At 35.3% G+C, this 17649-nt stretch overlaps 1 protein-coding gene across 1 annotated transcript; it reads left to right on the forward strand.

Annotated features, from left to right (window-relative positions):
- Positions 1-6589: 6589 nt before the first annotated feature.
- LOC131951931 (excitatory amino acid transporter 1) lies at positions 6590-16059 on the forward strand. The gene is made up of 9 exons (XM_059314385.1): positions 6590-6725; positions 7113-7311; positions 8002-8209; positions 8845-9113; positions 9511-9637; positions 10068-10301; positions 10773-10967; positions 11271-11405; positions 12013-16059. The coding sequence occupies exons 1-9, from the start codon at positions 6633-6635 to the stop codon at positions 12203-12205; spliced, it is 1653 nt and encodes a 550-aa protein (XP_059170368.1). The 5' UTR covers positions 6590-6632; the 3' UTR covers positions 12206-16059.
- Positions 16060-17649: the final 1590 nt, after the last annotated feature.

Here is a 17649-nt window from a genome sequence, read left to right on the forward strand (position 1 = left end):
ATGACTTCTTAGTTACTAAAACAACGTAATGAATTTTACTCCTGTAATTTAGACTAAAGTTTAATCTCTGCACCAGCCACTGCTTCTGTGCTGTCATGATTTCTGTGGTCTCTAAGACACTGTCACTGTCAAGTCCCTGTCACTGTCAAGTCCCTGTCACTGTCAAGTCCATGTCACTGTTAAGTCCATGTCACTGTCAAGTCATTGTCACTGTCAAGTCCTTGTCACTGTCTAGTCACTGTCTATTCACTGCCACTGTCAAGGCCTTGTCATTGTCAAGTCCCTGTCACTGTGAAGTCCCTGTCACTGTCAAGTCCCTGTCACTGTCAAGTCCTTGTCACTGTCAAGTCCCCGTCACTGTCAAGTCCCCGTCACTGTCAAGTCCCCGTCACTGTCAAGTCCCCGTCACTGTCAAGTCCCTGTCACTGTCAAGTTCTGTCACTGTCGAACCCTGTCTATTCACTGCCACTGTCAAGTCCTTGCCATTTTCAAGTCCCTGTCACTGTCAAGTCCCTGTCACTGTCAAGTCCCTGTCAAGTCACAGTCACTGTCAAGTCCCTGTCATTGTCAAGTCCCTGTCATTGTCAAGTCCCTGTCATTGTCAAGTCCCTGTCAAGTCACTGTCACTGTCAAGTCACTGTCACTGTCAAGTCCCTGTCAAGTCACTGTCACTGTCAAGTCACTGTCACTGTCAAGTCCCTGTCACTGTCAAATCACTGCCACTGAGCCACTCCCAAAGTCACTGTCCCTATTGTGTAACGGCTACCCACTAACCCACTATCCCAGTAGTGTGGCCTGTGTGATTTGGTTCCTACGGGCCGCACGATAAAAAAATGTGTTAGCTTTCTCGTTTGGCACCAAATGAGTGTGAGGCTGCCAACGCACATATTTAATTCCTAACAGATCTATTTTTTTATCGAAAGCGTCGCAATTAATGCTAATTTTTTTTTAATTAAACAATTGTATTTTCAATGTATTAATTTACCAAAACATGTAGCTACCACTGAAATATTCCATTCTTAAATTTACTGTACATTTTACATTGTTTTTTTTTTTTAAGAAGAAGAGGCAAAATTTAGGTTTCTTGGGGATTGGAGCGGGGGGGGGGTGAATTAATGAATGTTACAGCTATGATTCTTTCCCATCTACGTTACTTTCCCAGCTACGATACTGCCCCAGACACAGAACTCTCCCAGCTTCAAAACTGTCCCAGCTACGATACTGCCCCAGATACAGTACTGTCTCAGCTACGATACTGTCCCAGCTTCAAAACTGTCCCAGCTACGATACTGCCCCAGATACAGTACTGTCCCAGCTACGATACTGTCCCAGCTACGATACTGTCGCAGCTACGATACTGCCCCAGCTACAATACTTACTCAGCTACGATACTGTCCCAGCTTCAAAACTGTCCCAACTACGATACTGTCCCAACTACGATACTGTCCCAACTACGATACTGTCCCAACTACGATACTGTCCCAGCTACGATACTGTCCCAACTACGATACTGTCCCAACTACGATACTGTCCCAGCAAATGTTTACACCAATTACAGCGTCCAGACAGTATTTCTACGGCACACTTGTTGGATATTTACATCTACAACTGACGTCCTATCATCTGTCTTAAAATTATAACAGGTCTACTGTAGGCCTACAGTAGCCAGCAGTCTAATAAATCCTCAGCTCACAGTTTTTAAAGCCCGCCATAAAAAGTTTTTTATTATTAAAACAAACAAACCCAGCCCAGTAAAATAATATCACGACTGAAATTATTTTATTTAAAAAACGAATCTCTTTTTCTACGGTGGATGATTTTATGTGGTTTACTACCGTATCTGCTGATGAACGATTTGTTCATTACATTTGGATAGAGGGACGTCTGTTTCATTCGTACCGGCACTACGTATTCCCCAGTTCCTTGCAACTGTTCCTTGTTGTGTACCAGTTCAACTGTTCCTTGTTGTGTACCAGTTCCTTGCAACTGTTCCTTGTTGTGTACCAGTTCCTTGCAACTGTTCCTTGTTGTGTACCAGTTCCTTGCAACTGTTCCTTGTTGTGTACCAGTTCCTTGCAACTGTTCCTTGTTGTGTACCAGTTCCTTGCAACTGTTCCTTGTTGTGTACCAGTTCCTTGCAACTGTTCCTTGTTGTGTACCAGTTCCTTGCAACTGTTCCTTGTTGTGTACCAGTTCCTTGCAACTGTTCCTTGTTGTGTACCAGTTCCTTGCAACTGTTCCTTGTTGTGTACCAGTTCCTTGTAACTGTTCCTTGTTGTGTACCAGTTCCTTGCAACTGTTCCTTGTTGTGTATCAGTTCCTTGCAACTGTTCCTTGTTGTGTACCAGTTCCTTGCAACTGTTCCTTGTTGTGTACCAGTTCCTTGCAACTGTTCCTTGTTGTGTACCAGTTCCTTGCAACTGTTCCTTGTTGTGTACCAGTTCCTTGCAACTGTTCCTTGTTGTGTACCAGTTCCTTGCAACTGTTCCATGTTGTGTACCAGTTCCTTGCAACTGTTCCTTGTTGTGTACCAGTTCCTTGCAACTGTTCCTTGTTGTGTACCAGTTCCTTGCAACTGTTCCTTGTTGTGTACCAGTTCCTTGCAACTGTTCCTTGTTGTGTACCAGTTCCTTGCAACTGTTCCATGTTGTGTACCAGTTCCTTGCAACTGTTCCTTGTTGTGTACCAGTTCCTTGCAACTGTTCCTTGTTGTGTACCAGTTCCTTGCAACTGTTCCTTGTTGTGTACAAGTTCCTTGCAACTGTTCCTTGTTGCGTACAAGTTCCTTGTAGCTGTTCCTTGTTGTGTACCAGTTCAGCTGTTCCTTGTTGTGTACTAATTCAACTTTTCCTTGTTGCGTACAAGTTCCTTGCAGCTGTTCCTTGTTGTGTACGAGTTCAGCTGTTCTATGTTTGTACAAGTTCAACTGTTCGATGTTGTTCCCCAGTTCTTTGCAACTGTTCCTTGTTGTTCCCCAGTGCCTTGCAACTGTTCCTTGTTGTTCCCCAGTTCCTTGCAGCTGTTCCATATTGTGTACCAGTTCCTTGCAACTGTTCCCTGTGTACTGTACGTACACGAGTTCAATGTTTACAAGTTGAAGTCACGTGATACAGGACAAACGTAAGAACGGGTTTACCCCACATACAGCTACGTCATTTCACATATACCGGGGGGGAGGGGAGGTTAAACTCAGCCCTCACCCACACCCTCGAGTGTAAGGACAAAAGGAACATTGTTCTAGAAACTCAATCACGTGGTTGGAACACCTACGTTTTTTTTCTGGGTTTTTTTTTCAGTTTTTTTTAAATCGCATTTTGATATTTAGATCGTGAGAGCGACATGGGTATTTTTGGAATTATTACCTTTTGGAGATACTTATAAAATCGGCTTGTTTTGTTTAGTTTTAATTCGAACTTGGCTTTTTTTTTTTTTTGCAATTGTTTTTTGGTGATCCACTCTTAAGGTTTGTAGAGCCATTTTTGGCTGTGTGCAGAGTTTCTGGCACCTCATATTGTCTATCTCCAACTGTCACACGTTCAAATGACCAACTGACGCTTCACTGGCCCGCTGACCGGCGCACGTGACTGGTCAACTCGTTTTTAATTGGCCGGGTTATTTGATGGGTTCTTACTTCTTGTTTCTGTTTGACCAATGGCTATTTCCTAACTTCTGCATTTATCTATTCTGTTGGACCTATTTTGGAAATATATATTAGTTCGCGTCATCACAGACTTAAGTTGGGTGCTCGGTGCAAAACAATTAACGACCACCCTCCCCCCCCCCCCCCCCACCCCGACCTCCATTGGTGTCAAAGCTAGGCTTTTGTCGACCCGACTCTGATTTTCTACTTTCAGTAGCTTCAATACTCTGCTGTCAGTTACATCGTGTTGGTAAAGTCAGCCCTAATCGAATCCTAACCCCGTCCTTTTTTTTTTTTTTTTTTTTTTTTTTTTTTTTTTTTTACAACACTGGGTAACACTTGTTTTCGATTTTTGTTTGTTTGGTTAAGTTCTCCTGTTTCAATAGCCTGTTCAAACATCCAAATAGTTGTGTGTGTGTGTGTTTCAAGACGACTATTCTATTTAAAATGTTTTATTTTATTTTGTTGATTTTTAGTTCATTCACATTTAAACATATTTCAGTATTTATTCTAGCCCTAACCCTGACCCTAACAAAAGCATTCGCAGATCGTCGAGAACTTATTACAGAATGGATACATTTCTGCTATATCCATGAGACTGGGTATCATTAACATCCATAATGTATATAATTTGCCAGCAGTTTCCATTATGTATCACGTACTTGATAAAACTTTGCAGCAACATCAGGTCAATAACTGGGTACAATAATTTGTGAACAAAATATATATTTTACAAAATTGATATAGTAATATAAACACAATTCTCAGATATGATAAGTACTCTGGATTGGACATTATTGGTCAACATATGATATATATATATATATATATATATATATATATATATATATATATATATATATATATATATATATATATATATATATATATATATATATATAATATGAAACAACCAGAGATGGAATGGATACAATATTTTGACAACATCCGTCATCCCGCTTCTGGTATGAGGAGATCCACGGACGGATTGTAATTAACTAATTATTGGATGGAGCTTTAATTAGGAAGAAACCTGGTGCCCCTGTCCGTTGACGTGGTGTCACTTTCAGGTGACTCCCACCCTATGCTCACCCACCCCCCCCCACACACACACACCACCACCCCACCCCCACCACACACACACATCCCACACATACTTTCACAACTCTTCCCCCCCCCTCCCCGACACACACACACTCGACCCATATCTGCTTCACCCCAAGCCGTCGATGTTTTATTTGAGTGGGGCAGTGGGTTTGTCGGGTGGACGACCGGTGGGGGGGGGGGGTGTTGAAAATTACCATAAAAATCTCATCAATGAGCGATTTTGTGGAGAGACTTCGGCGTGACAAAAAATTATTTTTGCTCTTCTGGCGATTTTATTTTAAATAACTTCTGCACAAGATCATGCTAATTGTATTGGCTTGCTCGTGCATCAAATATGTAGTGTCTGTTTTGTTCAATAATTCTGTCCATCCCTTAATCGCCTCACCATCCTAAGTGTGTTTGGCACTTGCCATTTTAAAATACTCACAACCACTTTACAACATTCACAACCACTTTACACTTTACATCATAAATATTTTACACTCAATATCAGAACCAATTACACTCCACATCACAATCCCTTTACACTTCACATCGCAACAGCTTCACACTCCGTACTACAACCACTTTATACTTCACATCATTACAATTTTACGTTTACATCACAACCACTTTACACTAACAATGACAACCACGTTACACCCAATCTATAGCAGTTCTACACTCCATATTTAGCCCTTATTTAGACCACCCTGAACCTAAACCCAACAACACCATCCAGCTGTATCTAGCACAACACCACCAAAAACCCCACCAAACAAACTCTACTCTCACCAGCTGGGTTACATAACGGTTTGACGGTCACGTGATAAGTCTGGTCCTTGCTGGTTTTATCTTTGATAGAACAGCAAAGTACGTCGAGCAGTGCTACACAATTATTTGCTGTATAGCTGTTGCTATGTTACATGGGCCGCTTTGCTGCGCACTATTACATCGCACTTCCCCGATAACGATGCGAAACATCACATTCCCTGTTAATCTTACATCTGTGTGTGCCGAGGGTGAAAATATGTTTTTCTGTAAGTTTTACTTTTGGTCTTTTTTTTTTACTTTCTCTTATACGAAGCATAGAGAAAGTATTGTAATCGTGCAAAAAAAAAAAAACGAGACGACGTTTTACACCTCCCTGAGTCGAAAAAACATGGTTTTCAAATCTTGTTTCTCTTGGAGTTGGGTTTTTATTATAATTTTTAAACCCGACTTTTATAAAACAACGGTAGAAAATATTAAGATATACTTTAAAAGCGTGTTGTCTGTAACGAAAAAAAAACTTTAATTAAATGCGGATTTGAATCAGAGGTAGAAAGGGAAAACCTTTTTTTTTATAAAAACTGTGTCATTTTCGTAGATGTAAGCAGCTAAAAAATTAAAACCAGCTCTAATTGAAATAAACATGGATGGATATTTTGATAATATAAGTGAAAAGTCGTCACGTTCACTCATGGCCACCCTTGCCTCGAAAACCTGGCTATTTTATACTTGCGATGGTGGGGTCTTTTTTTCTCTTTCTGATCAACCCAAGCATTCTGAGGCTTGTAATGAGTTCATCACAGCTGAAAGAATAAAGCTACGGATGGGATAGCACTCTTAATACTAACCGTCTTTTGAATTATGTTTGTTTTATGAACCTTTCTCATATTTTGTTTTACAGATTTACATTTACTTATAATGATGGGCCTTTATACCGTGAAGGTTTCCACCCTACAACTGAAAGCAATAGACCTCTCATTTAGTTCCAATACTCCCAATGTTATTATCAAAAGACCTCCTCTCATTGAGTCCCCAGACTTCCAATGTTATTATTTTGTCCCCAGACTTCCAATGTTATTATTTTGTCCCCAGACTTCCCCTGAAGCAAGCACTAGAGGCCTGTAGATAGAGGACGATGGCGGACGCAGGGGAGCCAATGATGAGCTCGGACCAGAAGAACTCAGTCCGTGTGAAGCCAGTTGATTCCTGCGTCTCGTGTGTCAAAAGTGTGAGTTGTATGTGTGTGTGTGGGGGGGGGGTGTAGATTATATGGGAATTTTGTGAGGAGAATGTTTTGTGGGGGGAATGTACACTGTATGGGAAGTTTTGTGGGGGGAATGTAGACTATATGAGAAGTCTTGAGGGGGAAATGTAGACTATATGGAAAGTTTTGTTGGGGAATGTAGACTATATGGAAAGACTTGTTGGGGGAATGTGAGAGTATATGGGATGTCTTGTGGGGGAATAGACATAAGGTATTGTCGGGGATATCAGAAGTCTTGTTTGGGAATAGACATGAGGTGTCTTGTGAGGTAATAGACCCGGGAAGTCTCGTGGCTATACACAGTACTATCCACCATGAAATTAAAGTGTTTTATTCTCCTGGCTGCTCCAGACACCGGGATGGTGCAGAAAGAATTTGCTGTTGGTGCTGACCATAGCTGGGGTCATCCTGGGAATCATATTTGGCTTCTCCCTGAGATCAGCCCACTTATCGGGAGATACCATCATGCTCATCTCCTTCCCTGGAGACCTCCTAATGAGGATGTTGAAGATGTTGATTGTCCCACTCATCATCAGTAGTATGATCACAGGTCAGTCAAAAGTTCACTAGCAAAATCAAAATTACTTGATTACAGAATTTTAGCTGATTTGATTACACAATCCTGTTGACCTGATTACACAATCTTAACTGACTTGATTACAGAATTTTAGCTGATTTGATTACACAACCCTGTTGACCTGATTACACAATCTTAACTGACTTGATTACAGAATTTTAGCTGACTTGATTACACAATCTTAACTGACTTGATTACACAATCTTAGCTGACTTGATTACACAATCTTAGCTGACTTGATTACACAATCTTAGCTGACTTTTGATTACACAATCTTGGCTGACTTGATTACACAATCTTAGCTGACTTGATTACAGAATTCTTGCTGGTATTTTACACTTTAAAAACATAGGATAACATTAAAAACATCAAACTTGAGTCTTGTGGTAACTCTTCCAGTGTAGACAACAGTTAAGTGAAACATTTGGGAGTTGATTTTAATGTACTGCATGGCATTAATAGTTATAGTAGTAAAGCTTGTAAAGGGACACAACTCTAAATAAATTATTCTACATACCACTATAGTATAGTGATCCTAGCTCTGTTGTCTATGATCTCAGTCCAACTAGTTATTTTATTTAATTCATTTACTTGAGCACCTCAGTAAATATTATTTTTGTTTCAGTGTAAAATATTTTTTTAAATCTTTCCATCCCCACTCAGGCTTGGCCTCGCTTGATGCAAAGAACTCTGGCAAAATGGGTCTCCGTGCCATTGTGTATTACTTATCAACAACTTTCATCGCTATCATCCTGGGCATCATCCTAGTGCTGAGCATTCACCCAGGTGAATATGACGGGGGCATCAGAAAGAGGAGCAAGAAGCAGAAGCACCCACCTTCTTCATTGGACGCTTTTCTTGATCTCATAAGGTATCAATTTGTTTTGTGTATTTATTCACATGAAATTTTGAAGCAAATGAAAAAAAAATCTTTTCCTATTCTTTTACTGATTAGCTTTTTGGCTTTGGTGATATTGATTTGGTAAATTTATGTCATTAATTGCTCAAGACTTTTGTTCAGATTTTAGGCATGTTTGTAAGTGTCTGTCAAAATTTAAAGTAAATCTTTGACATTAATTTTTTTTCAAAATAAATATTACTTTCAAGTAATGTAAACTTTATCATGAAGGCAATTTAAAAGCAATATATTTGAAGATTCTACTCACTAAAAGAAGTGTTTCCTAGACTGCAAATGATAGCTAGCTTGTTGGTTGAGTTAGAATTCTCATCTACTTGAATTATTTAATTCATTCCATGACTTGCATTTCAATAAGTGAAGGAGATATGAGAAGGGGGGAGGGCTTGATATTGCTGTCTTTACATATCCCTGAAAAAAAGTGTAACTACACTTTAAAAAACAGCTGAACTCTACCTGTTCTATTTCTAGGAAAGATGTCCAAACTAAATGATTCTTATAGACGATAGCTATTTTCTTAATATAATTTAACAAACAATGATTGGACTTTTCTTTTGCCTTGTTAAAAAACAAAACATTTTTTTCTCCAGAAATATCTTTCCACCCAACATTCTCCAGGCCTGTTTTCAACACACACTGACCGTGTACACAGTGGACGAGCCGGAGGAGTTCATCACAACACAGCCCAACACAACCACCTCATCAGATCTCAACACAACCCTCGCCACCACCATCACCACCATCATCACCACCACACAGAGGACCATCATTGACAACTCCACCAACCAAACCATCATCACAGAGGAGGTAACTAAATGGGTGCGGACAACTCCAATGGCCGATGGAGTCAATGTGCTCGGTAAATTCTTATCTCATTTTTTTTAAAATACAATTTCTGCTGACTTCCTTAAAGATGTATAGCCTGGCTCATCAAGTTACGCTTGTTTTTTTTCTAATTTATTTTCTCTGTTTTTAACACCCAATTTTAAAGGTAAAAAACCAAAAACAGATATTAATATGATGAATTTATATCTTAAAAATTTAAGCTACTTTCTCATTTGTTTTGAAAATATCCTAATATATTTTTAAAGTAGACTAAATACATTACTCAATGATTTAAAAAAGAACTGTTTACCAAACTAAATTATCCTTAATTTTTTTAAAATAATATTTACCATTTGGTCAGCATTCTCAATCATTTATTAAGGGAGACAACTGCAAATTTTAAAAAATGACCTCTAGTGATTCTTTTTCAGGAATTATTACCTTCTGTACTGCCTTTGGAATCCTCATTAGCATCATGGGACCCAAGGGGAAGATCATGATTGATTTCTTCCAGGTCCTCAATGAAATCATTATGAAGATGGTTTTGATGGTCATGTGGTAAGTATCTTTTTATACCTTCAATTTTAAATCTAACTTCTTCATATGTAGGTCTGCTGCATATGTAGGACCTGTATATGTATTTATGTGTACATATATATATATATATATATATATATATATATATATATATATATATATATATATATATATATATATATAATATATATATATATTTAATAAACGCGTATATGTATGTATTTAATTATGTATATATGCATATATGTATGAGTATTTATAATTATGTCTATAGATATATATGTTTGTGTGTGTATATATATGCATCTGTGTATATATATATATATATATATATATATATATATATATATATATATATATATATATATATATATATATATATATATATATATCTGTATGTTATATTTATAATGCATATTTAATTAACAACTGTGCTGACTTGAATTCACAGGTACTCCCCAATAGGTATCATGTTCCTGATAGCAGGTAAAATTCTTGAGCTGGACGACCCAGCTAAGGTGGGCCAGCAGCTGGGCATGTACATGATCACCATCCTGGTCGGCCTGACCATCCACACTGTGGTCGTCTTGCCTGGGATTTATTTTGTCATCACTCGCAAGAACCCTTACCTGGTCATGTGGGGAGTTATCCAAGCCTGGGTTACGGCCCTTGGCACGGCTTCCAGGTCATTGACACTTACTTTTTTTATATATTTCTTTTAACATACACAAAAAATACTGCTGATAATATAAATATAATTGTAAGGGAAGGAAATAAATGATCTTGTACACTTGGTGAGAGGGTTGGTTTGTCCCTTGGTTAGAGATGAAGTGACAAGGGGGGGGGGGGGGGGGGGGGGGAGAATAATCTAAATGAACCAGAAAGCAGGGTATCACATTTTTTTACACTTTAAAACTATTTGTATGCTGCAGTTAAGCAGTAATTTTTTTTATTTTTGTAAAAACTAATAAACATTCAGTATTCAAATAATGAACCGTCTCCTTTAATATTTAAAAAATAAATGGTTTCTATTTCCATTTTGTGGAGGGGAGGTAATAATTGTCCAAAAAAGGTTGTACGAGTAGGCATTATTCTTTCATTGCACACGCGTGAATTTGAAAGTAGTCTGAACCTATTCTGATTTATTATCCTGCAGCACAGCCACATTGCCAGTGACCTTCAGATGTCTGGAAGAAAATCTACACATTGACAAAAGAGTTACACGTTTTGTTCTACCTATTGGAGCAACCATCAATATGGATGGAACAGCTCTCTACGAGGCAGTCGCACCAATTTTCATTGCCCAAATGAACGGAATGGAGTTGTCTTTCGGGAAAATAGTAGCAATCAGGTTTTGATTTTTTTTTTTTATTTCTTTAAAAAATTAATCAATTCTGAAATATTTTTTTCAGTACCAGAACAATTTATTCTCCTTTTAAAATTTTAAGGATACATCACTGTATTTAATCAAATTTTGTTTAAACAAAAAAAAAAAAAAAAAATTCAGTATAGTAACACAACCTTTTAGGTAAAGCTGGGATTGTTTTTAATAAAAGAAATGTTGCATGCCTCTCTATTCAACCATAATCTTGCAAGTTGTAGTTCAACAAAACTTGTGTTGTTGTGTTTTGATAAACCAATTATTCTCCCACAGTCTGACAGCTACGTGTGCCAGTATAGGTGCTGCCGCCATACCTAGTGCTGGTCTGGTTACCATGATCATGGTCTTAACCTCAGTGGGGCTTCCAGCTGATGACATCAGTTTGATCCTAGCAGTTGATTGGTTCTTGTAAGTTTTGCTTTAGACAGTAATTAGCTGACTCATGTTAACAATTCAAAGGACAAATGTAGACCATAACGTGGGGACAAAAAACATATTCAAAACGCAACACTTGTGTTCCTTAAAATTAAAATTTACAGATTTTCGTTTATGAGAAGAAGTAGAGAGGTACAAATATCATTACCATAAAAACCTGATTGCTTTTGGGCTAAGTTATCGTCAGGTAAAAGGGCATGTTAAGTTTAGACTCTTTAGACCAGAATTCAAATATTTTCAACATCCCTGTAATCTAACTCTACTAGTTCGCAACATGAACTTGAAAAAAAAAAACTTTTTTTTCTGTCATGTGACCATTGACACTGATGGATGCACTATTTATAGTGTACCAAAAGTTGTTTCTATTTTTTCATTGAGTTTAACAGACTACACAATATACACATAGTTCAAATGATGTTGTTATTAATATTTTATTTACATTTTTAACATGTTTTTTTCAATACTCCAAGGATGACTACCCCACATCTACTCATTATTTACACTATATATTTTTTTAATCCTCTAAGGATCACTACCGAACCTCTACCCATTATTTACACTACATTTTTTTTAATCCTAGGGATCGCTTCCGCACCTCTACCAACGTTCTGGGAGACAGCTATGGAGCTGCTGTTGTTGATCACTTATCTCGACATGAGTTGCAGCTTGACCGTCATGTGATTGATGACAACACTGATTTTGATATGCATGAGAACGGAAAGAGAAAGTCCCTAACCAACAGTCAAAAAGGTGGCATCGAAGCGCAACTCTAAATGGCTTCTATCAACTCAGACAATGAAATAAAAACAGTCATGGGATTTTTAGCTTAAAGAAATATTAAAATAACTATTTTTAAAAACAAATTTTAAAAACAGGTTGTTGATATTATTAAAATTTTATATTTACATGAATGAAGTGAGAAGATAGCTTTAAATACGGCAGATGTAAGAATGGGTAGTAGGCCTACATAGTACAAAGTAGAAGATATATATTTTATTAAATCTTAACATATTTTTATAAAAAAACTTATGACCACTAAATGTTTAACATCACATTGGAATATAGATTTTATAACGTGTAAAAATATTTTGCTGGTAAGTAAATTAGATGTCTGCGGTAAATTAGTTGAATTTTTTCTTGGGGTTGTGCAGTAATCAGATTATCAAGATTTTGTTGAGCTGTTATGGTCAGCTGTTGTGAATATCATCTTGTACAATTATATCACAATTGCACATTTTCATGCATCTTCAACTTAACAGTTTGGGCACCTTTCATGGCACTCACAAGAATATTATTAAGTCTATTAGTCACAGTCAACAGAGTTACTCATATAACAAGTTATGGTAACGGCTACAGGGGTCGTAATTATGTTTCCTTTTATGTTCCTTTAGAGTTTATATGTATCTTGATAGATAATTTAGTTATTATCAGTCACTTAAATATGTTGACCAATCCTGCAAAAGGCCCATTTCAACCCCATATATAATCATGCATGATGTTGCTAAAGAATTACTTCTAATTAAGATTCTTCCACTGATTACTAAAATAAAAAAAAACCTAGTACACTGTGAACTATCATCTTGTCCACTTTATTATGAATGTCTTCACCTTCCTTTGATCCAAACACACTGTTAACGTGTACGTGATCAATTTTATTTTAAATAGAAATGGAGAAAGATTGTTTCACTTTACAATAACTCTGAAACTTTATATAATAAATTGCATTGTGATAATTGTTTTTAATTACCATGATGCTAAGCATGATTTTCATTTTTTTTAACCTTGTATATGTAAAAAAAAAAATTAAAAGCTTTTTAATCTTATTCTGTTTTATTTTGGGGTAGCAGGTCTTTCACTATTTTGAGGCCATTTCTAATTCTAAAAAAACACTAATCCATTCCTTAATTATTAATTTCAAGTCAGTTCCTTAGTTCAGCAACTGAATGTATTTGAACTTCTCACTTTTAAAAGTTGTACACTCTCAATTATTAAAATTATACATTTATAAAATGTCACTTTTTTCGGTAATGATTGAAACCACTTGAATAATTGTTTCCATATTGTAAATACACCACGATGATGACTTTGAAATGTTATTATAAATATGAGAACTTTGTAATGCTTTTAATATCTAAATTATACATAGTCAGATATACTAATTCGTAGGCCTACTATTTCTAAAAAATTTAAATGTGCAGCACTAAAATAAATTGTAACTATTTAAAAATTTTAATTCATTTTTATATATTCTATATAATTGTATGCACTGAAAAAAATAATTATTAAAGAATTTTTTGTTTTGGAAAACAACTATATTAATTAATAAATGATATATTTATATAGGCATGTAACCTTAAGTGTTACATACTGTTTACTCAAGACAGTTTAAAAGTATTATTTGGGAAATAAATAATTTTGAACTCAAAAGGGTTTACTAACTAAATCTAGTTAATTTTTCCATTAAAATATGGAGGATCATTTTTTTTAAAACAAACATTTTTTTTCTATAAGAATAGTTCTAAAATAGCTTTTTGTTACATTAAATTTAAAGTTTCTCTACCTGCATAATTTCAAATTTGGTAAAAAAAATTTTGAGGAAGAATAAAGTGCAATATTAATATTACCCTTTGTACAATACTGATATCATTCTTCCATTCTTCCTACTGACAACTTGATTTCACATATAAGATGTCAGTTCTATTTTTATACCTTGTACCAGTTCAAGTATTTCTGATTATAAAACTGTTGAATATGTTCATTTTTGTAACCTGTGTTCAATTTTTGTTTACTATACCATTATCATAAGTACCAGATAACATTTTAAATGAGCTTTTGAAAATGTATAACAGAAGAGAATAGTTTTGAAAAATATAATGTATCTTAAAAAACTGTTTCTGAATCATTTTTTAAATTAATTTCTTTAATGAGGTTTGGAATTGAAATCATTTACAGAAACCATTTTTAAACTATGATAATTAATGTTATAAGATGATGACAATTTTTAGCATGTCCTTTTTCAAATAATGTGAGCTTGTTTTTGGATGTTCAAGCTTGATATTTCATTAATAACATGAGTATTAATGATAGCAAAGTTATGTAAATGTATATATTGTGTATATACTTTTTGTAAACTTTAACCTTCTTTTAACACTTGCTTCCATATATAATCCTACCTTTTCTTTCTGTTATTTGTGAACCTTAAACACTTGCATAAAAGGAAAAAAAAAAAGAAATGATACTTCATTGTTTTATATGACGTACATCCATTAATCTCTTCCTATTATCTTGTTTGCATTATTATGCAAATTTAAAGTTACAGAATTTACCTTTTTGGCAATACTGCTGTTGATTCAATTTATAAACCCTCTACATACTTTAAAATTAGCATGACCAAAAATTCACCATTTGAAGCCAAAATTCATAGTTTCAAATCATATCTTTAAAAAACAGCAAGTTTGACTAAGCATTGGCTGTAAAAAGTGTGTTATAAACCAAGCACTGCCTAATTCTATTATAAATGAAGTTTAACATCTTAAACTGATTTTTTTTATATCAAAATTAAAAGTTTTAATTTTGTTTTTATTTGAAGTTTTTATACATTAATAATTCAGAGTGGTCATGAATAAAACAATTTAAGCTGAATAATTTTTAAGGTTACTGCTGCTAAGTAGAATAACCTTTAATAGATGCTGGGAAAATATTTTAAATTTGTTTTTAAAAAGAATTATGTATATTATATTGTAATCACTTTATTTGATGTATAAACACTTTGATGAGGATTTTTTTTAAAACTGTTTTTTTTTTTTACACCTAAAGCTGTAGAATACTAGTTATTACTGTAATTGTGTTTAGGTTGTTTTTTTTAATTCCTGTGGCAATTAAACCATTCTTTTAACCTAATTAAACTATATAATGGATTTACTATTTGAAATCTTTAGGAAATATAATACTTCATTTCCTAATGCAGTAACCAATTTCTAACATACATAAAAGCACAGTTGTACTATAGTCTCTATAGATCTATATTTCCAGAGTTTCATTTTTTTTTTAAATTGTATCTCTTATAAAAGTTAATTTTATAAATAATATACACAGTACTACATACTGAACAAAGGAATTCAATATAAAGAATGATCTTTTTAAATTGTGATCTATCGGTAGCATTTAAAAAATTGACTTTATGGCAGCAGTAATTTGAAATTTTTATATTTTCTTTATAGCAGAACATTTAATAACTGCTTGTTCCATTGTTTGTTTTCTTTGCCATAAAGATCTTATTTCATCATTAAAATTGCCATTTGTAAAATAAACTTTTTACTTCTTTACTTATACCTAGAGATAGTAAGCTTAAATTTTGGTATCTTTACTTACATGTAAGCTGTTGTTTTTTTTTCCCTGTATTGTTTTACTTAGTATTAATTTTTTTTTACAACAGAGCAGGTCACTGCAGTTTAAAAGTACTTGCACACCCTAAGCTCTTGTTTATGTTATCTTTAGTCCTAGTATAGATGCTAATTTTTACTTTAACTCCAAAACATGTGACAACTTGTGTCTTTTTTTTTATTTACTTGGCATTAACTAAATGCATCTTTAAAAAAATAAATGTTTATTTTATTCAATAATGTCAGTTGTATTTTAGTCTGCATATTTCTGCATTCTCAAAACACTATATTTAGGCCTGTATTCCTATGTTATTACAAGGATGAGTCTTGCTACTGTACACACTAAAATGATTTTCAGGACAGTGGTACCTTTTTCAGAGATGAATTCAACTAAGCCATTGAAAACAATTATTTACAGCTAATGTAAAAAAAAAAAATCATCTTTCTGACACAGCAAACTTCAAGATTCAACAAGGAAATCTTCAATGCAATTTGTATGACTCAGTAGAGTTTCTTCCAGGCATCTCTTCGAACAAAATGAAATGTATATAGAAAATATATACTTTTAACAGTGTGTCCCGTCCCCCTGAAAAAAGTCTACCACCCCCCACCCCCCAAAAATTTCAAGTGCCCCCCCCCCTCCCCAGATGAAAAAAAGTCTGGAAGAAACACTGTGATTCAGACTCATTGCATGCATTCTTCCTCCTTCCTTAGTGCGTAGTGAAGACACAAGCAAGAACAAAGTGCATATTTGTTACCATGACAGTCTTCTCAAGCATTCTTATATATGCTATTTACATCACCCTTACTTGATAAGGGCTGTCGAAGGACAGATCTTTCTTGGACCATTGACTCAGGCTGATTACAAGTCCAGCCTTTGTTTGGGGTGTTAGATAGGATTTATATCATTGTTTATTATTTATACCATCCAAATATTTACTTTCTAGTTGGAGAATGACATGCCTATAACACATATAAAATCGTGCTATTCCTTTAGGTCTCTGAATTGTAAAATAAATACAAAATCAGTGTCGTTTTGAACAGCTCTTATGGAAGCCGTTCTCCTAATGCTGATCCTACGCTTGTTTACAGCGCGCATCGTACTCAGTTCATCAAAATGGCGTCCAGAAAGACTTTACTTTCTAGTATAAGTTGACTGGTTTAGTACTGGCGGAATCATTTGGTTGTTGAACCATCTGCTGCTGGCTGTGGGACGGATGTTTCAAATCGTCACCAGATCCAACAAACTTGATTAGTATGTGCATTCTCTTGACTGGCGTCTTCATGTTCAAGTCGAAGATGAAAATAATTATGATTTTCTAAAATGCAGAATAACTATTAAAATTTAGTTTAATTATTTTTTAAAAATACAAATGTGTTAAGACACATGTGTGCCCCCTCCCCCTCATCACAAATTTCTCAAAATATGAATTTTGATGTTTAATAATGTATATAGATCAACCGCATGGTCTGATGGTAGAGCTATGCAAAAGTCCTGGATGTTCCCAGTCTATCCAGCTCTGATAAGTATCTGATCCACTAAAATTTCAGGAGGGGACACTGTTAAAAGTATAGGCTATATTTTCTATATAAATTCAATTTCCTTCGGGAGGGGGGGGGGGGGAGGACAGTAAACTTTCTTCACTGTTTAAAAACAGTTCAGGATGAAAAAAAACTAATTTTTTTAAAGCTGTAAGGAATATCACCATTAGCATTGCATGTGTGGGGGAGGGGGGGGGGGAGTGAACCATGTAAAAGGGTGACACAAAAATATAAAGATACCAAACATTTTCTAGTTAAGTACCACATGATGGGCAGTGGTGAGGTATTCTAAG

Source organism: Physella acuta, unplaced genomic scaffold (genome assembly GCF_028476545.2).
Source record: "Physella acuta isolate Inbredline_101_S28 unplaced genomic scaffold, ASM2847654v3 ptg000839l, whole genome shotgun sequence".
Classification (NCBI taxonomy): Eukaryota; Metazoa; Mollusca; class Gastropoda; family Physidae; genus Physella; species Physella acuta.